The sequence below is a fragment of the Drosophila nasuta genome, chromosome 2R (assembly GCF_023558535.2).
Source record: "Drosophila nasuta strain 15112-1781.00 chromosome 2R, ASM2355853v1, whole genome shotgun sequence".
NCBI lineage: Eukaryota > Metazoa > Arthropoda > Insecta > Diptera > Drosophilidae > Drosophila > Drosophila nasuta.
The window spans coordinates 31,685,091-31,710,283 of NC_083456.1; the positions used below are offsets into that span (position 1 = coordinate 31,685,091).

Sequence of the window (25,193 nt, forward strand, 5' to 3'; positions counted from 1 at the left end):
GATGGCACCATTCAACATGACATACAACAATTTGTGTTCATTTATAAATTATACAACAAAAATGAAAGAGAATAAAAACACGAACAACACTTTAAGCTTTAGGTTAAACTTATTTATTTCTGCTTCTTAAGCAGCTTTTCCAGGCACTCGACAGCTAGTTTCATGTTGGCCTTTTGCGCCGACAACTTGGCCACCTCCCCAACGATGGCAAACAGCGCCTTGGACTTGCCTTTTTGATACTGCTGCACAGCCTTGGGCTGGTTGGCTATCGCCTGCTGGCAATAGGCTTCAATGCTACCCAAATCGCAGATCTGTTGTAGATTATTCTCTGTTACAAGCTGCGGAAAGGAAACTGTTTAGCAATAGAATAGAAGGTGAAATACAAAGCTTACCTGGCTCACAGTCTCACTGGGATTGTTGTGCAGAAGTTGTATGAGTTGACGTGCGGCTTGCAAATTAATTTGCTCCGCATGCAGCGCTTGCAGCACATCCTTTAAAGCCTCAGCGCTGATGGCACTGTAAAAAGACGAAATGTAATAGCTATAAATAAAAGTTAACCTTATTTTAAGCGTACCAATCCTCCACATCCAGATTAAGTTTGTTGCAATACGTCAACAAGTCGTTGATTAAGAAGTTGGTAATCACTTTGGTTGGGACGCCAGCTAAGCTCTTGCTGATGTTCACAAAATGCTCGAGCAGCACAGGCTCATTCTACAGGAATAGAACAATGAAGTATATAGAGATCTACTCTTTAAATTCCAACCTACCACTAGAATAATCGCCGTCTCCGCATTAAGTTTGTAGTGCTCCATAAGACGCTGTCGCGTGTGCTCCGGCAACTCTGGAATCTGCTCGCTTAGCTCAGCTACTGATATCAGTTCTTTGGTGGAGCGACAGCCTGGCTTCAGATTTAGATGAAGTGGCGGCAGATTGGGCTCAGGCATAAAGCGATAATCCTGCAGCACTTCCTTGTCACGCATGGCCACAGTGCGTCTATTCTCGGCATCCCAGTTGCGTGTCTCGTTTGTTACAACACCGCCATCGGCTACCAGCTCCAGCTGACGATTGATCTCATAGCTGATGGCCTGCGAGATGCTACGCACGGAGCCAATGTTCTTGACCTCAGTACGCACGCCCAAAGGATCGCCCTCCTGGTGTATGGATATATTCGCATCCACACGCAGAGCACCCTCTAAAAATGATATAAATGAATATCATTGTCTCTTAAGGAGCATTTGATGCCCACCTTCCATTTTGCAGCTGCAGGTTTGCAGACGTCGCAATATAAGCATCAGCTCTTTGACTAGCGATGCGGCCTCTTCACCTGTCTCCAGATCAGGTGCAAAGACCAATTCCATGAGCGGCAAACCAGCTCGATTTAGATCAACTAAACTGCGTTTCAAATACTCATCATGCAGCGACTTGCCGCTGTCCTGTTCCAGCTGCAATTGCAGCAGGTTCACAGATTTGTAGTAAACCTTTTTGCCAGGAGTTATGACGGGAAACGTCATCAGACCATTGTTGGCCAAGGCAGCGCGTTGTTGTGTAATCTGATAGCCGTTCTAAAAGCAGAAATTTATATTTTTTGCTTGCATATTATTGTGTTGACTTACTGGCAAATCAGCATAGAAGTAATGCTTGCGATCGAACATGGACACCTCGTTCACACGACAGCCAAGCGCCAAAGCTGTCTTGATGCCCGACTCCACGCACTTTCTATTGAGCACCTATAACAACAAACCTTTGCCTTAGAATTCAGGGTAATGAATTAAACTCGTCCTCACCGGCAGTGTGCCTGGTATAGAGGCATCAAAGTAGGCCACTCCTGTGTTTAGCGGTGCTCCAAACGCGGTGCCGCTGCCCGAGAACAGTTTGGAGGCGCTGGCGATTTGGGCATGCACCTCCAAGCCAACGACGCTTTTCCATTTGCTGTAAAGATTATTAGCTATAGGCTCTAGCTTTCAGACAGCAACACTTTATTTACCGCTTGGGAGCATTGGCCAATTTTGGCTGTGTTGCCAGTCGACGCACAACGATGTAATTCCGCATTTGTTTTCAATTTGAAACCGGCTGTGATTTGATAACCGAAACAGCTGATTGCGACAGCCGTGTCACGAGAACAGCCGTTGCGCTTGCGATACTTGTCGTGCAGCTGCTGTGTGACCATTGCTGGTATATTCTATGCTGCTTGGTATTTAAATACCACAAGTGGCTAGATGTGCTTTTTTCGCTTACTCATTTCATCATCGTTCGCAAAAGCCAAAGTGCCGTTACTCGGTTTTAATTTTTTGCAATAACACTAGCATTATCAACAAGATTATGATAGGGTAATGTTGAAAGTGATGTGAATAAAGCGATCTAAATGGAGTGTCATTTTTGTTTTTGAAAAACTGCCAATCAAAAGCTCTTCAAAAAGTGGCGCCATTTTTCGCAACATACCAATGCAAAGTGTAACCAGCTGGTGCTGCTTTTGGTATATTGGCGCACTAGAAAAAGCATATTTTCGAATTCGCACTTGCGGTCACCCTGCTAAGCTCCACTGGAAGAAAACATGAAGAAGATGGAGCAGCAATAACTGCTAATCTAAATGGTATAAAAACGCAAAGTAACTATTTAAAAAAAGATGGGCAAAGGATGAAACTAGAAGAGGTAAGTACCGCACATTAAGCGACAATAAGAGAGCAGCAATTGTGCACAGCACGCATGCAGAAAATGTGATGCAAAATTTTTGTAAAAAATCAGTTGACAACAACGACGACGACGAAGACGAAGAAGAGAGCAAAAAGCACACGCAGCGCAGCAAACAGCAGAGCAAAGAAAACACACACAATCCAAAAGACCATCACGACAATTGCAAAGACGACGACGACACGAGAATTCTTCTGGTTGGAATTGTTGAAGTGGTGGCCACAAAGCACACTGCCTACCAAACGTGCAGCGACAGCTGCCAGCAGCAGAGCAGAGCAAAAGAGTGACAGAGAGAGCGAAGAAGAGAAGAGAGGAAATAGGAAGCAAGCAAGAGCTGTTGTTTTGTTGAGGCGACAACAGCGACGACGACGACGACGTCCATGCTGAAAAATCAATCAGGGACTAGAAGAGAGAAGCGCATGCTAAAGCTCAATCAACAACATGGACATCGAAAGGCTCTTCAACGATTTGGAGTCGAATCAGACGCACGACAACGAGGAGGCAAAAAAGAAACTTGTTGAACTCTTCGCACAGAGTAAGTTTCTTTTTAAATCCTTAAAGTTGTCCGGTAATTTTGTACCATTTAATCGAACACAGCTAAGGAGCAATGGCCAGTGCGATATATGCTGGATTATTACATCAAAACGGGCTCGCAACGCATCATGGAGGTGCTGGTCAAAGCTCAGGCGCCACACGATGGCTACATCTTTGATCGCTTAGATGATTGGCTCAAGCAGCAACAGCATCGCGTTCAGGCGCTCAATGTGTTCTGCTTCATTGTGCGACGTCATCCCACCTGGTTGCACAAGATCGAAAAGCATCGTCTCATCAAGAGCGTCTTCAAGCTGCTAACGGTAAGTTGCAGTTGCCATCTTTAACCTCAAAACTAATATGAATTCTGTTTGTGTAGCATGAGAAGGACATTGTGCCGCTGATGTGCGCGTTGCTGTGCATCATCACGCTGCTGCCCATCATACCGAACTCGGTGCCGAACTTTCTCAACGATCTCTTCGAGGTCTTTGGCCATCTGGCCTCGTGGAAGCTGCAGAATGTGAATCGCTTGCCCGACGACAAGCTGGTGCACTTGCAGCTTGGCTTGCAGATGCTTTTCCATCGTTTGTACGGCATGTATCCCTGCAACTTCCTCTCGTACCTCTCCAATTTCATCAAGAAGGACAACGGCGGCGGTGGCATCTTTCAGCATACGATTAAACCGCTGTTGGACACGGTGCGTGTGCATCCCATGCTGCTCACGGGCACCACAGAGACGGAGACGAGCAACACACGCTGGAAGGAAATGGAACCCCATGATGTGGTCATGGAGTGCGCACATCTATCGCTGCCCGTGCTGCATCCAGACTCCAGCATTGAGGACATCAATTCAGCCTATCCGGGCGGTGGAACACCCAGCTACAGTCGCATGACATCGGCCACCTCGAATAGCGATTACTATAACAATGGCAGCGGCAGTGGCAGCTATCAGCTGAGGCAGCTCCAGCAGACGAGTGGCGCCATCAAACGCTTCGAGGCGGCTGCCTACGAGAGCAGCCAAACACCCATCTGGAGTCCTCACACAGAGATTGCGGCTGCCGCTGCCAGCAGCAGCACGGCCATACCTTTGACGCCAACAGCGGCATTCATATTGCCACAGCAGCCGACGAGCAGCAATTCCCAGCTGCTGGGAGTTACGGGCAGCTCGCCACCGGAGGCTGCTGTGGAAGCAACGCCCGAGACAACACCGCTCAAGGATCTGCGGGAGTTTAAGCAGCAGCAGCAACAGCAGCTGCCCAACTCACATGCAGTTCGTGCCATCTTCGCGAGCAGTCAACCCTCGTCGCCGCTGCGCAAGGAGCAACAGAGTCAATTCCCCTTTCCGGACATTAGCACCGCACCCGAGGAGGTTTTGGATCAGTTTCAACGCGTGCCGTTGACGAATTATCAGCGACGCTTGCAGCAGGTCAAGCTGGACAGGCACAACACACAGCAGGCGGAGCAGGTGCCCGAGGAGGCGCTGCTCACGGCCACGTTGTGCACGACAACGGGACCCGTGTTGACGCTGGAGACAAAGGAGCAGCTACTGCGCAGCAACGTGTGCGGCGAATGCAACGAAACGGATCGCAATCGATGCAGCGATGGCGGATTGCATATGCCCACCAGAAGCTCCATGCAGCAGCTGGCCAAGGGCGTGAAGCGACGCAATCGAATGGCCAGCTATTGCTGCAATGAGGAGAGTTGGACAAGCAGCAGCGGAAGTGGCAGTGGAAGCAGCAGCACAGCGGCCAAAAAGGCAACGCTTCAGAGTGCTCAGGCGGAGAACCAAATGCGACGCAGCAAATCGTGTTCAGCGCTGCCCGACGAGGATGATGTGGATGATGAGACGGACAGCCCGAAGGCAAGCAATGGCAATGGCGCTGGCTGTTCCCTGTTGCATCATCTATCGAACCAAAAGACTGTTGTGCAGACGGGCAGCCGACTGCAGCGAAGTGGACGTGTCATGACCATGACTGCGCCGCTTAAGGCGACGGCAACAACGACGGCAGTTGCTGCGTCTGTGGCCAATGCAGGCACCCAGACGTTGGAGGTGTTGCCGCCGCATTACGAGGATTCGCTGTATGAGTTGCTGTTTGAGTGCAAGGAGCAGCGCAACAAGTACGAGCGGAGTCAACTCTATCCGCAGGACATACTCGATCAGTTCATAACGCGCTGCATCCACACCAAGGACAATGGCCTCGATCTCACAGTCAATGCCCAGCAGGAGCAATGCCAACTGATGTGTCTCCAGCTGCAATACGAGAGCTATCGTCGTGGCATCCATGCAGAGCGCAATCGTCGGCTGATGGGACGCAGTCGCGACAAGCGGAGTCTCGAAATGGAACGCGATCGTTTGCGTGAACAGCTCAAGAACTTTGATGCCAAGAATCGCGATCTTGCGCACAAAATGGACACCGATACTAGGCGAGCGAATGAACGCCAGATCAGCTACAATGAGGAGTTGGCTGCTTTGCTTGGCAAGTATCAGCATGAATTGGAGCAGAAACAGTGCTTGCGACAGGCCAACGAGGATCTTCAAACGCGCTTGAATGCGGAAATGCAACAGCGTGAGGAGTTGCGACGCGAACGCGACTCGCTCCGAGGACAATTGTTCTCGATGAGCACCGAGTTGTTGCGTGCCCAGCAGGAGGCCGAGGTGGGACTGCAGTGCAAGCAGGAGTTGGCACGACTCGAGACCGAGTTCATCATCATGGGCGAGGTGCAGGTGCGTTGTCGCGATCGTCTGGCCGAGATTGACAATTATCGGGCACGCGACGAGGAGCTGCAAATGCTGCAAGAGAGCTACAATGCGGAGTTGAAGGGTAAGCAGAGGGAGAAGGGTTTAAATCGGTGTAAGGAATACAAAAAAGGAGAGGAAAAGTATTTAAATAAGTAAAGGGAAGGAGAATAGGATGATGCCTCAACTTTGTAGATATATTCTACCGCCTGTTCGAAGCTGTTAACAGCTCGGAGTAAATCCTTATTAATAATATTGTATACTCTACAAATAACTGACTGCTTTCTCTTCTCTAGAATTGCGACACAACCTTGATGAAAAGACGCATCTGCTGGAGAGCACGCGGCACAAGATTGCCGAGCAGCAAGCGCAGCTGCTCAACAGCGAGAAAGTCATCACGGAACAGAAGCGATTGCTGCGCACCGTCAAGGATGAGTACGACGAAATGTTCAAGGTGAGCAGCAATGAACAAAAGTTCAAACTTTATAACTTTAATACTTGCTTTTCTTGTAGTCGGTCAACAAAAAGTATGACATACAAAAGAAGATCATTGTGCAAATGGAGGAGAAGCTGATGATGTCGCTCCAACAGCCACAAAGCGCCATGGGGCACACAACCTGCTCTCCAGACACGGATCGCACTGGTGAGTAGGCTGTCATTAAGATATCCTAACAAATTCAAACTCCGTTCTCTACTTAGACATTGCCTCGTCCATGGAACGCAACTCGCCGCTGTCCACGTCGCTGGCCTCGAGTGAAAGTCTCTCGGCTAGCTTGCGTTCTACGGAATTGAAGAACCTACAGCAGCTGCTCGAGACGCCGTCGATACCCGAAGTGCCGAGCATGGCCGCAGGCGCCGCAACTAATATTATGTATGAGGATAATCCTCGCTTGCCGGCCATTGATTTAGCCTCCTCAGCGGGCACAGCAAGCGCCATAAACATCATGCAAATGGTTGCGACGGCCGAGGAATTGGATCTGCCCAGCACATCCAATCACAGCCATGCACCCCACCCACATTTGCACTTGCAGCAGGAGCAGCCAACTCAGAGTCAGCAGCAGCAGCAGCAATAGAGAGAGAAAAAAACATTGAGAGAGAGAGAAAGATCAAGAGAAACTACTAAGCAGAAGGGCTGTCAATTATATAGAATGGTCAGGATGAGTTTAAAACAAAACAAAAACTAAAAATGTATCAAACAAAATAACTAGCTGCAAAAACTTTTCTCTTAATATTAATTTTTTTTTTGTCTTCACAACCAAAAATTAATTATTGTCGATTTTTGAAACAAATTGTTCAGGGTTTACACGCATTCAGTTTAAAACTGTAACTAAAAAGAAAAGAAAATAACTAAAGTAAAGTATAATAAAACGCAGACTCCACGCAATAATTATATTCATAACAAACAAAAACAAATAATGATTATAAACGTTTGAAATTTTAACTTGTTGGCACATTGCAATGTGTTTTGTCGTATAAAATTGTACAAAAAAAAAGAAAATAAAACAAACATAGGTTTTGATATGATAAAGCATGTAAATGGAAGTAATTAAAGCGCATAATGATTTTATAATAAACAATTGAGCATGTAACCGTGGCTTTTATTTTGAACTCTTCATTAAAAAGATCCAAATGCAAGATGTTATGCAATAACTGCAAGCTTAAATGGCGGTAAAATTCAAATATCAGCGCAACAGTTGTGCAGCATTGCCAACATTAAAAAAGTATGACCAGCTGCTAAGCGCAACAGTTGTGAGGCGCTGCCTTCCTACAAAGTATACGCAGAGTTGGCAGCACCGCCAACAGCTGTTTCGCAGTTGAGTAAGAAGCAGCAGTGAAAACGCCTATTAAACACAAATAAAATGTTGTCACAATATATGGAAGAGTTTGAACAGGTAAAAATTAAGTTTAACTATACCTACAAGCATCTCACCTGTCGCTTAACCCCTTTAGGAGCCCTTTGAAGTGGGCGAGTTTATTGAACGGCTCACCTGGCGCACCAACAACGAATTGCAGAACAGCGAAGACTTCAATCCGGGGGCTCTTCACGACACATTCATTCAGACGATCAAAGATCTCAAGATACTACAGGAAAAGCAGCAAAGTAAATGCGAACGCCTCGAGGAATCGCTACGCCAGGAACAAGACTCGCATGCCGAGAAAGTCACCAAGCTGCAGGAGCGCCATCAAACTGCCATCGATTGGTTTGGACAGCTGGACGAGAAGATCAACTCGGTGGCTGACAAGATAATGCATCTTGGCGAGCAGCTGGAAAATGTGAATACGCCACGCAGTCGCTCAGTGGAGGCACAAAAGCTGCTCAGCTACATGTCCGAATTTCTGATGGCCGGTCCGGTTATAGTCAACGATATATTCACCGATCCGCAGCGTCTCAACGAATCAGCGGATGTGATACAAAAGTTGTATGCAATTTCACAGGACTTGCCGCCGGGCAACTTTGCCGAGTCAAAGCGTAAGATCGAAAAGAAATACGATGAAGTGGAACGTCGTCTGATCGAGGAATTTGCTACTGCCCAAAAGTGCGAGGATATTGAACGCATGAAGTCCTTGGCCCAAATTCTGTCTCAGTTCAAAGGTTACACACAATGTGTGGATGCCTATATTGAACAGAGTCAAATGCAGCCTTACAGTGGAAAGGATATCTTTGTTGGCATTGTGCCCATGTGCAAGCATCATTACGATATCATCAAGAAGGTGTTTGCCAACCCACAGCAGGTCATGTCCAAGTTCATACTGAACATCTATCAGCTGAAGCTGCATCAGTATGCGATGACCAAGCTGGAGGACAAGAAGGACGAAGAGAAGTATCTGCGCACGCTCTATGAGCTGTATTCACGGTGAGTTAAAAAATATTAAAATATTCCTATTCATGTCTTCGGTAAGCACTAGTTGAAGTTCTTGCTATGGTTTGTTTCTCAGCTGAAACCCCTTCTAATTTCCCATTCTCTATTGCAGCACGTTGAAGTTGTCCAGCGATCTGCAGGTCTACATGTCCACCATTGACGATGACTTGCTGCAGAAACTGACACAACAAATCTTTATGAAGAATCTCGCCGGCTATGCTGAGATCGAGATGCGTTGCCTCACCGCCAAGTGTTCGTCGGAGCTGGAGAAGTTCTATGCCAGCAAGAAACATCAGAAGACGCAGACCACCAAAGGCTTTAGGCGAAACATGGAGGTGCTGATTGCCACCAAGGCCAACATCAACATTGCAGTCATCGAGGATTATGGTGGCGAAACGTTTCTCTCCGAGGAGCTGGCCATCAATATGCTGCAAGAGGCTAAAGCGTGTCTCAAGCGCTGCCGTCTGCTTTCCAACGAGACCGAGCTGCCAGGCAACGCAATCAAGTTGAATGACATTTTACTGCGTTTCCTGATGCATGAGCATGTCGACTACGCTTTGGAGTTGGGCTTGCAGGCGGTGCCTTTGGCCGAGGGCAAAGTATTTCCACAGCTGTATTTCTTTGATGTGGTGCAGAAGACCAACATTATAGTGCATCTGCTAGACAAGCTGTGCAACACATCGGTTATTCCTTGTGTGAGCAATACGCCCAAATACTCGGACTATGTGTTCAAGAAGCGCATATTGATGGAACAGATCGAAACGAAGTTGGATCAGGGTCTGGATCGTTCCATAAGTGCAGTGATTGGCTGGGTGAAGGTTTATCTTCAATACGAGCAAAAGAAGACGGACTACAAACCCGAAACCGATGTGGATACCATCTCATCAGCAGTGAGTTATAAAATCTTAAAATCTTGTGCTTTTATTTATAAACTCTTCGACAGGCTTGTTTGCAAGTTGTGCAAAATTTGCAGCCTGTAATTGTGCAGATTAAGAAATGCGTCGATGGCGAAAATCTGCAGAACGTGCTGACTGAGTTTGGAACACGACTCCATCGCATCATCTACGATCATTTGCAGACGATGCAATTCAACACGGCGGGCGCCATGTGCGCCATTTGTGATGTCAACGAGTATCGCAAGTGTATCAGGGACTTGGACAGTCCGCTGGTGACTCAGCTCTTTGATATACTTCATGCTCTGTGCAATTTGCTGCTGGTGAAGCCGCAGAACCTTCAAGAGGTCTGCACAGGCGATACGCTGGTGAGTCGTCATTGCGTTTTGTGTATTTCTTTTTTTTATCTACTATTGTCTAATATTTCACAGAATTATCTGGACAAGTCGGTGGTGCGTCAATTCATACAACTGCGCACCGATTTTCGCATCATCAAGAACACCAACTATCTGAAGGGGATCATCGAGTAGTAGTAGATGGATGGAATTGGGCGCAGATACTGCTGAATCACCACATTCCCCCCTACCCCTCTAAATTTACTACGCTGTGTACTAATTTATATTATTAAGCATTTCGTGTGTGCACTTTCAATTAAACTCAAGTGCTTGAGACACTCATTCTCATTCTTTGTTTTTTATCTATCACATCTTGTTTATGGTATTTATAGCTATCTTTTTTGTGTGGCCCAATAATATTATCAGTTTCTGGTTGTGACTTCCATTCCCCCAATCAGTTGGCTCCCTGCAATAAATCAAAGTTTATTGTTTAAGTGTACACAAATTATTTGCTCGCTACCCATATCAAAAACCACCAATTGGTTCAACATTGCTTTTGGCCAATATCAGCAATATCAGTCAACTGTGAGCCGTGGAGCAAAGCGTAACACACATCCCCCATCAAAAAAGGAGGCAACGTTTTGTTATTGTTGAAACCCAAAATATTATTTTAAGTTATTTCAATCGTTTAATCAACATTTGATTGCTGGAGCCATGCGCGGCTACTTTGTTTACTACCTCAAAATACTTTGGGCCATTTGCTTAATTGCCCAATCGGTCGCAAGTGCCATAAAGATCTCTCGGGATGATGCATATAAGAAACTCTTGTCGCTCGCCTCTCTGCCATTTGAGGACTGCGGTGAGTACGTAGTTTCTTCACCTTATCTACTTAGGTATTATGTTTTTTTTTCGGGGAATAAATCTTCCATTTGGAAAGTCCATTTAGCTCTAACTGGTTCCTATAGCACTCGAGAAAATAATTTATTAATTTCGTTTACTCCAAAAATGAGTCATTTATTGCTGGCTTACTTGCAAATTTACTACAAATACTAATTATAGTTATATTTATAGACTTAAACTTTGCTTTCAATATTCAATAATTTATTATAGAACACAAAACAGACTTTTGAAAGTTAAATCTGATACAAATATAAGCCAAGACTAATTAAAATTGCATCATCCTAAAATCTTAATACTATCATTAGCAATCTATTAATTTTTTTGCTGCTTCTGTGTTAATGATCTTCAATATCTTGTGTTCAGCCTCTAAATTACACACTACTTATAAATTGATAGAAGACACTATCGACAATCTCAGATAGTGGTCGAATAACGAGACATTAATCAGTGTCAAAAAATGTGTATTGAGAAAGTCGACAATTCATAGAGCTGAAATTGCCAAATAAAACGGGTTTTTTCTCCATTGATAATAATTAAATGTATACTAAATCAATCAAAATTGGCAAGTTTTACTACTCATATCAGTTGCAGCAATTTTAGTATCATCATTACGTTAGACTTTTTATACCCGCTACCCATAGGGTAGAAGGGTATTTTAACTTTGTGCCGACAGGAAATGTATGTAACAGGTAGAAGGAGGCATCTCCGACCCTATAATGTATATATATTCTTGATCTAGCCATGTCCGTATGTGTGTCTGTTCGTCTGTCCGTCCGTCCGTATGAAACACTGGATCTCAGAGACTATAAGAGATAGAGCTATAATTTCTCGACAGCATTTGTTATATTTGCACGCAGATCAAGTTTGTTTTAAATTTTTGCCACGCCCAATCCCGCCCCCGCAAATCAAAATAACAAGCGTAATTTTAAAGCTAGAGTTGGGAATGTTGGTATATATAATAATAAATATAGTAGTAATGATTCCTGAAAATTTGGTTACGATCAGATAAAAATTTTCGAAGTTACTAAAGGAATACTTTTGTATGGGCAAAAACACCTACTTACTAGGGGTCTTAGTTGCTTTGGCTGACAATCTGGAATATTGTGCCGTCTATGGTATATTTTGAATGAGGTACTGAATACAATTTAGTATATTTTTAGTATTTTTGCAGTATATTCGGTATATTTTGGGAAAAATACCGCAAAATATATTTCTTTTATTCAAAGTGGGTAGCGGGTATCTCACAGTCGAGTACACTCGACTGTAGCTGTCTTACTTGTTTCGTTTTGTTTGCTAATGATGAGTCCATTTATTATAAAAGAGTGTAAATTGCATAAAGTATATTGCATAAAACTATTTCTTATCTATTATATGACTTTCTACGTATCGAATAGAATGTTTGATGGTCTTAAATGATCCCACAAAAATTGAAAGTAAATAATAATATAACGCAAATGATGCTTAAATAAACTTGACAAGGAATCTTAAGCATTAAACTAGATTATCGATAATTATAATCAACAAAATGGCGCCTTCAGTAGATCCCCAAATAAGCGCCCCTAGATTTCGTGTCGGCATTGAGGCGTATCATTATTATTATGCACAGAATGCACGTACGAAACTTGTAAACAAGTTGAAAGAATTCACGAATCGCAAAGTATATAAAATGCCTATATATTATACTATGTATGTGATATGGACAAACGTTAATTATTAGAAATGCATTTGTTTATAAGTATGTTTAATCTCTGTGGCGAATTTGGCTTCTTTGCAGGTTCCGAGTATAAAGTGAACTACCTGAACATCGACAGCTGTACAAAGGTGCCCTGTTCCATGGCTCGCGATTCGACCGTTAAGGTTACGGTGCTCTTCGATGATAATGGTAAGCGCTGCTGATAAGAAGCCTCCGTCGTCGGCGTCCGTCTGTGCATTCAAATTCGCTTTTGGTAAAGACTCAGACTATAGTCGGACTACTCGGAAACAGAAATAGCTCCACGATGGACGAAAACGAAAAAATGTGCTGACTTGCTCAAGTGACACGAGGGGAGAAGTGAGTGGTCAACGGATGGGGAAGTGGGGGAAGCGGCGCCGAGAAGGGGAAGTCATCGTGTGAACCGACGACGACGATTGCGATAACTCGTTGTTGTTGTTGTTGGTGTTCTTGTTGTTGTTGTGCGCGTCATAAAAATAAAATAATTGATCAAAGAGGCGTGTAAATCAAAATAATACCAGCAATTTCACATTATACGACTTCATTTATGACACACACTATGCGTAGTAGAATACACATACCTACACACACAAGTATTTCTTGAATGTATACAATAAATCGGGGCAATGGACGTAGATATCTCTCTCTCTATAAGTTTAGATGCAGACTACCTTTCTTTACTACTGCAATGATCTCAACACTCGTTCAAGCTGCCATTGATAACGTGCTCGAGGATTTTCCAGCTATAAATAGAACATAAACCGCTTAACTGTCTTTTGATTATTCGATTATTTGTGCCACATTCTGCACACTGGCCCAATGAAACTGCGGGAGAGAGACAGAGAGAGAGAGAGAGAGAGAGAGAGAGAGAGAGAGAGAGAGAGAGAGAGAGAGAGAGAACTGAACCCGAAACTGATAAACACCTTGAACAAATTATTGACTATGTATTGCGATCAATGTTTTCAAATCTTGAGCACCAATTAATCAAATTTCATTAGAACTTAGTAGACGTATCAGTAATTAAATGCACAGTGAATACTGACTAAGTTCTTTTATATATTGGAAGTGCTTACTAATAGATTTGACATTAAAAACTATAAAATTTTAAATGGATTTAAAATTTTAGAAGTAAAAATAGTACCAAATAATCAAATTTCTTAACAAACTTACTAGTGATTAAAATAAAAATATATTTTTATTTATTATTTATGTATAACATTTAATATTTACATATTTATTATTTAATTTTCTTTTAATATCCATTCATTACTCCTCAACTTAAATGCGAATCTTTCCTTTCCCTTTTCACCAGGTAGTGGAGTGACTTTTCTGAAGCACGAAGTTCGCTGGGTGTTCACCTATGTGAAGAGCAATGCAGCAATCACCCCCGACCCCTGCGATGGCGACCACAACTGCTTGCTCAATGTGAATGATGGCAAAAGCTATTGGGCCAACATCTTTGTGAATAAGACTTTGCCACTGGTAAGCTAGTAAAACTACTCGATAATTATCTAATTGGAGTGTAATCTAATATCGAGTGTTTCTCATTCATTCATAGATGAGCGGCAGCATGCTGTGGGAGGCAAAGAACGAAAAAAATGAAAATCTCATATGCTTTGAGGTGCCCGTGGTAATTACAGCTTAATTACTCACACAAATATATTACTTATGATACAGATATGCCTTAGTATGTGTGTGTGTGAAGACGCATACAAATGCATATTTATGATACTTATGTAAAAATAAATTAATTGGTGCATGCAAAAACAATAACAAGTGTTCTTCGTCTAGCTAAAGCACATGCCTCCCACATGCAGACACTTTGTATACGATTGCGTATACGTATGCATGTGTGCGTATGTGTGTGTGTGTGTGTGTGTGTGCGTCCTTTAATGAAACTCTGAATGAATGGGAATGGGGAAAGACGACGATGCAGGAGCAGAGCATAACACACATAAATAAATAATGCGATCTTTTGTTTTTGGGCGAAGCGACACAATTGGAGCACGTTCATTCGTGAGAGAGCCCCCGAAACCAACGAACGACAAACCGAACCGAATCGAGCCGAAGTCGAAAGCGAGCGCACTTCGTGTGTCGGGCGAGTGAACGTTTTTGTGTGCGCTCGTTTTTGTTCGTTCGGCTTTTCAGCATCCAGATGCATTGCAATCAGTGTTGCCATTTTAGCTAATTTATTGCTAGATTTAGCTATTTTGAAACTGCAAAAGCTATTAGATTTTGTGATATGCTATTAGCTAGAAATCTAGCAATTTTTTTCAATGCTTCGGCTACTTTTGGCACTTTTTAAAAAGTTCCGATAGCTCTTTTACCGATAGGATGTATTTTGAGGCTTACTCATAAAATTATAGTTCGATTCTGTTTATAGTTCATGTGCGAACTTAGTTCGTTCACTCATTAGCTAAATACAAATTGTGAAACTGTGAAGCAGTGCGCCAGTTTAGCAATTTAGTTGCTTTAGTTTATTTGTAACTTTTTTTTTTAAATGCTATTAGCTACAAATTTGGCAATTTTTTATTTCTCTGTTGGCAATTTTAGCTATTTTACTTAAGTCCTTTTTATTATGTATTCCTTTTGTCATTCACTGCAAAAATTGCGATTAACAGTTTGCAATGAAATCGGGGCTTGTATTTAACCAAGTGGTTCGATTATATGAGCTACTTGAGTTCACTGACTTGAAAAGTTAACTGCGTTTCAAGAGTAATATTTGCCCCCAAAGTGTTACCAAAATCATAAAAATACGAAATCTTGTTTTTTTATTTTTAATTTCAAGATTTTATTCTTAAATGAATTAAAAATGTACAAACTTGATGAATAATGTCATTTAAAATATTTAGCAATTTTGTTGGCTATTTTTTGTATAATTTTGGCAATTTATAGCAATTTTTTTTCTGAAATCCAGCAATTTTTGCTCTAGAGATTCTGGCAACACTGATTGCAATTGGCTGCTGTTCGCGCGCCGTTCAGTGTGTCAGTCAGTCTTTGTGGGTGCAACGGAACGGTCACTCGGTCGGTAACGACGCGCTTCGCTTCGCTTTGGGGATCGTGCATGCAAATCGTTGCGACTAAATTAAATAATAACTCGCGATCGTATCGATTCCCAAGCATATTCAAGGGTCGCGACATTCCGGCTCCGTCTTAAGCGCGCTTTCTTTGTCGGGTGGTGCGGCACCACTCTAGGTGGTTGCCACTGTGCGTCAAGTGTAAGTACAGCGAAAAAACTAAAACAACAAAGACTAAACTAAAAACACAAAAAAAAACAAGAAGAAAAAAAAAATGTTTTGCTCGGCTCGTTTGGTTGCCATTTGCGCAATTTGGTCGGCGTAAAATGAGATTGCCTTCGTGCTAATTGCGGCAATCGGTGGGGGTAAGTACTGAGTACTGAGTAGTGTGTGGGGCTGGGGGCAGGAGTTGGGGAGCTGTGGATGGGGATGGTGACATGCAACGCATATAGTCTTACCCAGGGCAAAGTCGTCATTGTCATACCCTGCACACAGCGCCGCACATCGGAAGTAACGTGGCACCCAACTCGTATCCAATGCCCCAAATCCGAAACCGAACCCGATCCCCAAGAGAACGACTCTCTGCCCCGATGTGTAGCCTAGAATTTGAAACCCATTCGTGTCCATTCCCAGCTCAGCTAAATGCCCAAATGGATTAGCTTTCAGTACACAAAAGTGAGGCAAGCAGCGAGAGAAGCCGTAAATTGTTAGGAAAGCGTTTGTTTCTTCCCTATACACACACACAATGGAAGAAATTTGCCGCGACAATCAAATTAAAAATGCTGTAATACCTTGTAAAGTGTTGTAATACCATGAAAGCTGCTGGCATTAAATAAGTAGGTTGTTTTGCATGCCTTCCTTTTGTTAGTTGCGTGAGAGTAGTTTTTTTTCTATAAAAGTAATTGAAATTAAATGGTTTATCTTTAGGTTTCCTTATTTGTTCTATTAGATTAGGTTCGAAAAATCCTCAACATGCTTATAATCTTAATGGATTATGAGAGAGATCTTCACTTAATTTATTTAAGCAGCATTAATATTATGGACAAACTCAAAAACTAAAATTGAAATTAAAGAATTCTAATTCAATAAATGAGAAATATTTGCGATCATTACTTTTAAAGAGCGAAAAAACACATCTTAAGTTGCGAAATTTAATAACTTTTTTATTACCGTTTATTCGGCACGAATTAATGTTCAAATTATAGCTATTAAAACTGTATTAAATTCAGATTGTAGATTGCCATAATTTAGCGAATAAATGTATGCAAATTAACAGAGCATTCGCAATTCGTATAGTCAGCAATTTGTTAATGCCCGCCTCCCCCTGCTGTTCCGTAGTTTGCTTTGCTCTTCTTTGGGGTTTACTTAAACGTAAACACTTTTTTATGTGCGAGACTGCCACTGCACTTGAGGAGCAAAAGCCACAGCAACAATGCATTGAGGATGACGATGACGCTGCTGCTGCTGCTGCAGTAGTAGCTACTCTTCTTCTTCTTACTCTTAATGTTGCTGTTGCTGTTGTTGTTGTTGTTGCTGTTGGTCAAAGTGTTAAACGATTTGCATCATATTACACACTGTTGTTGATGCTTCGGTGGTTTGGCCATTGTCGCCCAGTGCCAGAGTCGCTGTCGCCGTTGACGTTGACTTCGCAGCTGACGTCGCAGCCTGAGGCTATTGTGCTAAGCTGCGAAGAACGTTGAAAAGGAAGGGGGAGAAGCACTACCACCAACGATTTATCATAGCAGCAGCAGCAGCGACGCAACGTCAACGAAATCGATCCGGATCTGTTAGGCCCCGCTCTCTTCTGCTCTCTTTTTGCGCTCGCTCTCTCTCTCTCCTCTCTCAAGCTCAGTCAGTTATGCGTGTGTGTGTGAGTGTGTGTGCAGCATAAAAAGTAATTTTGAATTTTTGAATCGTTAAAAGCAATTAATTGCCACTACGCAGCGGCAGCCAAGCAGGCAGACAGCCCGACAACCAAACCAGACAGACAGTCAGCCAAGAGCAGGCAGCCATCCTGGCTAGCAGCGAGAGCTGAGAGCACCGACTGCCCCCCATTCCATGCAATTCCATGCCATGCCATTCCATGGATTGCCGCCGCCATGTGACAGCTTTGCCAGCCAGCCAGCCAGCCAGCTTTACTGCCCAATTTTGTTGCAAATTTTTTGCTTTCCGCGGAACTTGCTGCATTTCATCTTGTTGTCATCAGTCGCAGCCGCAGCAGCAGCCGCAACCGCAGCAGAAGCAGAAGCAGCATCTTCTGCCGCCGTCGATCGTCGCACATTCATTTGTCGCTTAATGTCCCTCAGTTGGACCGCAGCAACCCCGCTGCCCCCCGCTTACTGTCCCCGCTATCCAACAGTTTGTCAGTCGTTGTCTGTTCTGTTTGCTGCCCCCTTCTTCATACTCCTGCTGCTGCTGCTGCCACTGATGCTGCATTGACTTCACCCAGAGTGTCTGTATCTGTATCGTCTTGGCATGTGCGGCATCTGCTGGCTGGGCTTCTGTGATGAGATCTCTCGGTGTGCCTGTGAATCTGGTGACATCCACTTGCATGCGCACATTCATCGTCCACGTCGTTGCCGCTTTTTTTCTTCTCTTTTTTTATACCCGGCATTGTAATGGGGAGATGGGTGTTATAAGTTAGTGAAGCACTCAAAAGCAGATTGTATAAAGTCTTTATGCTGTTCTCTCCTAGCTTTAGATACCAAACTTAGCCAAAAATACCGAAGAATATAGGAACTAATTCAAAATGGGAATAATATTTTTTTTATTACCAAGGAAATGCTTAATGACATACACAGGAAAAGTCAGTTACGTCTAGAATTTTGATGCTTAATGATGCTGTTCTGTCTTAGTCATTCAGAAATCTAAAACTTTAGTAACTTCAGATACCAAACTTAGACAAAAATACTGAAGAACAAAGGAACTAATTCAATATAGAAATAATATTTTGTTATTCCCAAGGAAATGCTTAATGACCCACAGAAGAAAGTTCAGAACTATAATAATTTTATATCTGTACGAAAATTAAGCTGTGGGAATCGGAAATTGAAACAATTTTGATAATAATGAATCGTATTTGGTTTGCCACTGGAACTTATTTTTCAAAATATCAGTACCTGGTATTTCAAAGTCAATCACACTTGTCGGCAACTTTCTTACTTGTTTTTTTGTTGTGCTTCTTTTTGCTGCACATTCACACGCAACAACAACAAACACACACTCGCACACACATTTGCACACTCGCCATCGAGCTAACCATAAAACATTAGTTTCCCATTTGCGTGCTAAATACCCTATGTATGGCTCGACTTGGCCAAAAGGTTTGCTTTGGCTAAGCTGGCTAAGCGATCGCTCGAGTCGAGGAATGCGGTTGCACTCCACAGATCTTCTCCTGCTCCAGCAGCAGCCACAACAGCAACAGCAGCAATTGGCATTGCAATTGCATTCCCAACTCTTCTCTGCTCCTCTTTGTCAGCTCAGCTATCAGTATAATTATGTATGTATTTAGAGCTAAATTAACTCGAACTTGCAGAGATCACTTATGTGTCCATTCGAGGGCAGCTGCCTAGAGATTACCTTATGCAGTCTCGGTATACAGATGAGAATGTTTTCTAATAAAAGAAAAAAACACCAGCCTATAATCAAACTAATGGTTGTTTCAAGTAATAAATTTATGTGAAAAGCCTGAAAGATTATTGCTACAAAGAAATGAGAGCTTCAAAATGTTGAAGACGTCAATTATACGATAAAAGATAGAATAAGGAACTGCGATCGAGAGAAGTAAGAAATCGAAAGATACTTTTAGTATAGAAGAAGATACAATATACAATTATTGACTCTTTAAATATGACAGTTCTTAGACATAAGCATCTTTAATTAGTACATAAAGTATTCATCAATCCACGAACTGTTTAAGGATTAGAGATATTTGGTACATATCTGAAAACATAACTCTACAATCGAGACTAGAAATAAGAATCTTATAGATATAAAATCTATACTACAAAGTCACAACAATCTTCTCATTGCTTAGATAGTATCTATCAATCAGCCTATCAACTATGTGTGCTTGAGAATGTTTGAGACTCTGGCAGACTACCCGCTGTGCAGGGTATCATTGAGGTCAGGCATTGGGGGAAACTATGCGCTGCTCTGGCAGTTAGTCTATCTGTCCGTGGGTCCGTCTGTCCTGCTGGCCGTTGCGTTCATGGCACGCACCGTGATGCGCGCTTTGAAGTCCTGTCAAGCACTTGAGATACATTTATGTATTTTTGCATTTTCATTGCTTGCACTGCGGCTGAGGGGCGAAGCGAGACGAGGAGCAAGAGCGGGGCCAAAGAATGATTAGTTAGTTGGTCAGGCAAGCAGGCACACTCAAAGAAGGGGGGAGGGGGAGCAGGGGAGCACGCAGAAATGGAATAAACCGGTTGGAGTGATCGGGCGATCCTTCAGCATAATCAACATACATGCTGTTAATTATGAATGCACGGGGAATGCCGCGAGAGCGAGCGAGACGGAGAGGGCGAGAGGCAGAGGCAGCGATTGAGAGTGAGATGATCATCTGGGAAACATTATTGCAGATTGGACGATTGGCAGATAGCAGACCGATTGCAGCAGCAGAAGAAGAGGGATCAAGAGATCTAGCGACCCACCTGAAACACTACAACGAATATTATGCTGATCATGCTGGCGCTGTGCCTGACGCTCTCCCTGATGCTCGCCATGGCCAGTCACCATGGCTCCATAGTCCACTCGATGCATCATCAACAACGCCAGCGACACGACACCACCGACATCAAGGACAAGATCATTGAGCTCCAGTGCTTGGCCCGTTGTGAGAACATCACCAGTCTATCCCATCACATTCAACTGCATCCGCAGCGATGTTTGGAGCAGTGTCGCCTGGAACTATTGCGTGCTCCACGCGTTGGCAGTTGTCCTAGCAGCAAGCATCTGATGCGCCAAGCTCCACTCTCCTGCCTCGACAATTGTGCCCACGATCACGACTGCATCGAGGTGCACAAGTGCTGTGCCTCCAGCTGCGGTCCCGTTTGTGTTGAGGCTCTGGGAGTGCGAAATGCAACCCAACTGCCGCCCATCCCGAAGATCCTGCGCTACAAGCTGCCGCGCAGCCACAAGGTGGAGTTGACAATTGAGTCCTCACTGTTGCCCTATTACTTCCATGTCGAGGTGCGTTCCCACATCGGACGTCTGTTTGCCCCACGAAAACTGGGCGTCTGGCAGTCGCAGCAGGTCGAGAAGATACTGGAGACGACCAACGGACGCAGCAAATTGTAGGTACTTCTAATCCTGTGCACTAAACAAGGCAGCTCTAGCCTAGTTGTTCTAATCTCGCTTGCAGCATGGACATCTCATTCAACATACGTCCGGGTCGCTGGTATCAGGTGCGTGTAGCGGCTGTGAATGCTCAGGGATTCCGCGGTTACTCGCAACCCTCGCACGCTTTTACCTTGGCAAGCCGTAAGTATCCCTTTAGTAACCACCAATCATCTTCCTTATGTATGCTATTTCTTCGACAGATCCTAAGCCACCTAAGGCGCCTAATGACCTGAAGATTGTGGGCAAGCATTATGATGGTCGCAATTATATGAGTGTGAAGCTCATGTGGTGTCCCTCCAAGTCTAACCTCCCAGTAGAGAAATACAAGATCACCTGGGCGCTTTACGTACGTACCGAGGACGGTTCCCTCGTCGAGGACGAAGCCTACGTCAAGGATGTAAGTCTAAACTCTGTTGATGTTTGAACCTGATTTAACCTGTGGTCAAAAGTAGCCTATTTCAAACTATATTATTAAAAGAAGCAAAGATAAGGTAGCAGAAACAAATCCTAGCCGAATATCAGTTTTCCTATTTCACTTCAATCCCTAGCTAATATGTTATAGAAATTGAACTTTTGAATTTTGAATGCCATCAATCTTTCAAAAGTTTGAAGAGTTCCTTCAAGCACCAAACCTTTCCTCAGTATTCGGATTAATATCCCATTTAAGATACTAGAAGTTTGCTTTTGGGTTCCCTTGTTCCTATCATCAGCTAAATCTTTTCTCTCCCTTTGCAGACACATCAATTCGAGATCAAGAAACTGCAGGCCAACTCCTCGTATTACATCCAGGTGCAGGCCATGTCCATCAGCGGCTCACGACGCCTCAAGTCCGAGAAGAAGGCGCTGCTGTACAACACAACGCTGCAGGCGCCAGTCGATCCACTGGGTTCGCTGCAGTGCAGCAACCTGCGCCACAGACACCACCACCAGTCGAGCAGCCAGTTCAGCGAGATCAGCTCCACTCCAACGATCTATGAGCTGGGGCTGGGACGAAGCACAACGTCCGCTGCAGAGCTGAACTCGGCGTCATTTCACTATGATGTACGTTTCCGTTTGAACCGGAAATTCGGCATGATTGTGCAGATTTTGGGCTTTCAGCCACACAAGGAGAAGTAAGTAGTGTTGTTGTTGTTATATGTGATTCCCTCCCTTTCATCCTCTCGCCCCCTTACACATGTTTTTCCCATGTTGTTTAAAAGAAAACATATTCGATTTCCATTTTACAGAGTCTACGAATTATGCCCCCAAGAAACGAATTGCGAACAACGCGAGTTCAGCGCGATTCGCGTTAAAGTAAGTTGACTATTCACTATTGACTGCATAAAGACATGGAGTCCACGTCCATGCCACGAGCTGGATACGTGCCAGTGTCAATTTCAATTACAATTTTTAATTTCAATTTGTTGTCGCTGTTTTCGACACGTGAAACACGTTTGAGGGCGCCACTTGGAAATAATACTACGTTGTTAGCTAATTGCCATAGGCCAAAGACGTGGACAAAGTACACTAGAGACCTGTATCGCACATAATTGCTAGTATTTTGATTACTATCATTTATTTTACATTGGGGAAAGTATTTTGGATAGTGTCAAGAAGGAAAGATAAGAAAATTTAATTCCCAATTGCAGAAAATGCCCCAAAGTTTTAGATTATTAAAATGTCAGAATTAAGTTTTTACCCTAAAAAGCATTACAGTTGAAGAGCTGAAGAGTCCTTAAGAATTCAGGCAATAGTATCCCGATAGGATCTATCAGATCTAGGATCTATCTTTATATATTGAAGATCTAAAAGATATAACGATTATATCTCAACTGCTCAAAGATTCTCTGAAGTTTAGCAAAATTGGTAGAATAACTTAAGAAGCATTATAGTTGAAGAGCTGAGGAGTCCTTAAGATCATATTTAATAGCAGACAGAAGAGCTCTATTAGAAAGATACTTTAGTATACAATAAAGAACTAAATGATCTAATACAGATTATAATGCGTTATATGGTAGCCTACATCTGGTTGCATCGATTAGGATTAGGAAAGCTTTAGTTAGTAAACATAATTAAACTAATCCCAACTTATTTCGTTCCCAATTACAGAAAGATTCGCTGGAGTTTAGCAAATTGAAGTATAACACAACTTACGTGCTGAAGGCGTTACGTCCGAGTCCGAACTCCGTGTTGGGATGAGACAAGGAATGCGTTCACATTCACAACACCCAAGTGCGACAATTTCCGTAAGCGTTTTCCTAAAATGCAAATCAGATGCAGCGATCAGTCCTAGTCGATCGATGATGATGCCGCCTTCTAGACCATGAGATTATGCTAGTTTGTAAATAATTGTATCTATCGACTTAACTTTTTTTCTACTTATTGTTAGCTTTAAGCATTCAAGATACTCCGTAACAACAACAACAATAAATGTTTGCGCCACGTAGCGTTATTTATTTAAAAAAGATCTTTGAATTCCTGCAGATCCTGTTCCAGCTGTGTCATGGGCTGAGGATTGGGTCTACCCAGCAGTTTGCATTTATCAAGGTCTATTCCCAGTTCGATGAGGGCAGCTAGCAATCTGGTGGTATACAACACAGGTCCTCCAATGAGATGCAGAAAGTCGTAGTGCTTTTCCCGCCGTGAGCTGAAGAGAATGCGCTTCGAGACAAAGTCGCCGTAGTTGCTGATGCGTCCAACGCACACATAACGCTTGAGGGACGGAGCATAAACCTCGAGACTGGCACGCAAACTCTCCGCGGGTGTCAAGCTATCAGCTGGAGCGTAAACCAGCTGGAAGGGCACATCGAGAGCTTTGTAAAAGTTAATGGCCAGATTGAGCAGCTGTTCCATTTGGGCGTCCGCTTCCTCTGCTGTCAGTGTGGCCACAAAGCTCTGTACAGCATTGGTCTGTGTGGCTGTATAAAGACTGCTGTCGGGACCATAAATCAATCCCTCCTCCCGGTTGTAGCTGCGCCCACAGGCGACGTAGCGTAGCGGAAGAACCGAAGGATAAATACAGAGTTTAGTCATGGCGCCCAGGAAGCTCTCAAAGGCACCTCCGCCTGTTAGATACGCCACATTAAGTTTGTTTTGCAAGTGCTCCTCTTTGACTTGATGGTAATCCCCAATGGGCGTGGCATTCGCCTCCAGCAGCACACAGCGCACAAAGTCCGGATTTGAGGTCTGCACAAAGTCTCCCTTGGACACCAAATAGGAAGCCAACGCCTGCATGGCATTGACATCGAAGTGTGCCGCCTGCTCCATCAGATAGTACCGCTGGTTGTCGATGAAGTGCACCAGATCCTTGTGTTCCAAGTGGGAAATAAAGTGTGGTTTGCTCGTTGGCAAACCATGTCTATAGATGAGTTTCTGCTGCTTGGCAGCTGGACAATGTGGATGCAGTGCATTGGGCAGATGCAAAAAGTCATGGATAAAATCATCCTCAATGGGATACAGTTGCTGCTTGAGCGCTTTAACATCGTTGCGCAACGCTTTGCCACGTTCCCTCAACGTTTCCAGTTGCTCAGCGGCTGCCCCTGATTTTGAAAGTGTTTTCAGCTCTTTCGATATTGCTTCACGTTCCTCGTCAAGTCGCTGCAGCTGCTCGTGATGTGTCTGATACTTGGCGAACTTGGCAAGCACCTTTTCCAGTTCAATACCCAGTCCACGGCTGGCGATGCTTTGCTCCAAAGCGGGGCGATCGCGGAATGTGCCGGCAAAGTCTAAATACGGCTGCAGCGTCACATAGTTCTCGTTGGCTTTATCGCCGGTTATATAAAGTGCGGAAATTTGGCGCTTATTCGAGGATAAACACGTTTTGGCCAAGCGACGTAAGCCCAACATTGTTGCGCGTTTTCTTTTTTAAATAACAAATTCGCGAATATTTCTTTCCGCTCAGCTTTTCACAATCAGCTGTTGTTGCTTCGCGCTCACTCAGCTGAGTGACAACAGCTGAAGCGACTGTTAATAGCTGTGCTGTTAGTGGTGCTGTTACTGTTAACCAATAACATGGGCTGTTAGCGATGCTATTGCTGTTAACCTACAACATGCGCTGTTAGCGACGCTAATGTTGTTAAGCAATAACATGTGCAGGTTTTTTAAATTATGCTGTAACTGCCTAGATAGCCGTTCTGCTATCTTGGCCACTTTGTGGCTAAATCTAGCCACTTTTAGCCACTCATTCTCCTATACTAAG

The 25,193-nt window shown here is 43.7% G+C and overlaps 6 protein-coding genes across 7 annotated transcripts in view; 4 read left to right on the forward strand and 2 right to left on the reverse strand.

Annotated features, from left to right (window-relative positions):
* Window positions 1–28: 28 nt before the first annotated feature.
* On the reverse strand, window positions 29–2,128 carry LOC132786089 (glutamyl-tRNA(Gln) amidotransferase subunit B, mitochondrial). The gene is made up of 8 exons (XM_060792482.1): window positions 1,985–2,128; window positions 1,785–1,929; window positions 1,614–1,727; window positions 1,247–1,562; window positions 768–1,192; window positions 575–711; window positions 393–516; window positions 29–338 (listed from the first exon to the last, which is right to left on the reverse strand). Exons 1-8 carry the CDS (start codon window positions 2,047–2,049, stop codon window positions 114–116), a joined length of 1,551 nt encoding a protein of 516 aa, XP_060648465.1. The 5' UTR covers window positions 2,050–2,128; the 3' UTR covers window positions 29–113.
* Window positions 2,129–2,495: 367 nt separating this feature from the next.
* The window catches only part of LOC132786082 (hamartin), a 158,550-nt gene continuing 135,852 nt past the window's right edge, over window positions 2,496–25,193 (forward strand). Inside the window, exons 1-7 of one of the 2 annotated variants that reach the window (XM_060792476.1) lie at window positions 2,496–2,649; window positions 2,743–3,223; window positions 3,286–3,542; window positions 3,599–6,041; window positions 6,253–6,410; window positions 6,470–6,599; window positions 6,656–7,019. In XM_060792476.1, coding sequence (XP_060648459.1) covers window positions 3,130–3,223; window positions 3,286–3,542; window positions 3,599–6,041; window positions 6,253–6,410; window positions 6,470–6,599; window positions 6,656–7,019 — 3,446 coding nt within the window. In that variant the 5' untranslated portion in view covers window positions 2,496–2,649; window positions 2,743–3,129. Of the gene's footprint in view, window positions 2,650–2,742; window positions 3,224–3,285; window positions 3,543–3,598; window positions 6,042–6,252; window positions 6,411–6,469; window positions 6,600–6,655; window positions 7,546–25,193 lie in introns of those variants that run through there. The other variant, XM_060792475.1, reaches the window with a different exon arrangement.
* Window positions 7,743–10,396, forward strand: LOC132785686 (exocyst complex component 5). The gene is made up of 5 exons (XM_060791888.1): window positions 7,743–7,848; window positions 7,907–8,811; window positions 8,930–9,707; window positions 9,761–10,078; window positions 10,142–10,396. Exons 1-5 carry the CDS (start codon window positions 7,816–7,818, stop codon window positions 10,238–10,240), a joined length of 2,133 nt encoding a protein of 710 aa, XP_060647871.1. The 5' UTR covers window positions 7,743–7,815; the 3' UTR covers window positions 10,241–10,396.
* LOC132785687 (NPC intracellular cholesterol transporter 2 homolog a) lies at window positions 10,620–14,429 on the forward strand. Its single transcript, XM_060791889.1, has 4 exons — window positions 10,620–10,904; window positions 12,720–12,827; window positions 13,969–14,138; window positions 14,215–14,429. The coding sequence occupies exons 1-4, from the start codon at window positions 10,760–10,762 to the stop codon at window positions 14,299–14,301; spliced, it is 510 nt and encodes a 169-aa protein (XP_060647872.1). The 5' UTR covers window positions 10,620–10,759; the 3' UTR covers window positions 14,302–14,429.
* Window positions 15,640–23,288, forward strand: LOC132785412 (anosmin-1). Its single transcript, XM_060791503.1, is given in 8 exon segments — window positions 15,640–15,874; window positions 20,257–20,970; window positions 21,039–21,157; window positions 21,217–21,413; window positions 21,752–22,128; window positions 22,243–22,309; window positions 23,105–23,188; window positions 23,190–23,288. Coding segments are annotated over 7 exon segments (1,563 nt in total). The 5' UTR covers window positions 15,640–15,874; window positions 20,257–20,350.
* On the reverse strand, window positions 23,453–24,930 carry LOC132785413 (serine--tRNA synthetase-like protein Slimp). Its single transcript, XM_060791504.1, has one exon. It carries the CDS (start codon window positions 24,839–24,841, stop codon window positions 23,453–23,455), a length of 1,389 nt encoding a protein of 462 aa, XP_060647487.1. The 5' UTR covers window positions 24,842–24,930.

Coding starts and splice junctions, on each gene's coding strand:
- LOC132786089 (XM_060792482.1), bottom strand. CDS start 2,049: ATGCGGAATTACATCGTTGTGCGTCGACTGGCAACACAGCCAAAATTG. Junction 1,728..1,784: donor CTATACCAGGCACACTGCCG/GTGAGGACGAGT, acceptor TTGTTGTTATAG/GTGCTCAATAGAAAGTGCGT. Junction 517..574: donor AATCTGGATGTGGAGGATTG/GTACGCTTAAAA, acceptor GTCTTTTTACAG/TGCCATCAGCGCTGAGGCTT.
- LOC132785687 (XM_060791889.1), top strand. CDS start 10,760: ATGCGCGGCTACTTTGTTTACTACCTCAAAATACTTTGGGCCATTTGC. Junction 10,905..12,719: donor TCTGCCATTTGAGGACTGCG/GTGAGTACGTAG, acceptor GCTTCTTTGCAG/GTTCCGAGTATAAAGTGAAC. Junction 14,139..14,214: donor TGAATAAGACTTTGCCACTG/GTAAGCTAGTAA, acceptor ATTCATTCATAG/ATGAGCGGCAGCATGCTGTG.
- LOC132785413 (XM_060791504.1), bottom strand. CDS start 24,841: ATGTTGGGCTTACGTCGCTTGGCCAAAACGTGTTTATCCTCGAATAAG.
- LOC132785686 (XM_060791888.1), top strand. CDS start 7,816: ATGTTGTCACAATATATGGAAGAGTTTGAACAG. Junction 7,849..7,906: donor ATATGGAAGAGTTTGAACAG/GTAAAAATTAAG, acceptor TAACCCCTTTAG/GAGCCCTTTGAAGTGGGCGA. Junction 10,079..10,141: donor TCTGCACAGGCGATACGCTG/GTGAGTCGTCAT, acceptor AATATTTCACAG/AATTATCTGGACAAGTCGGT.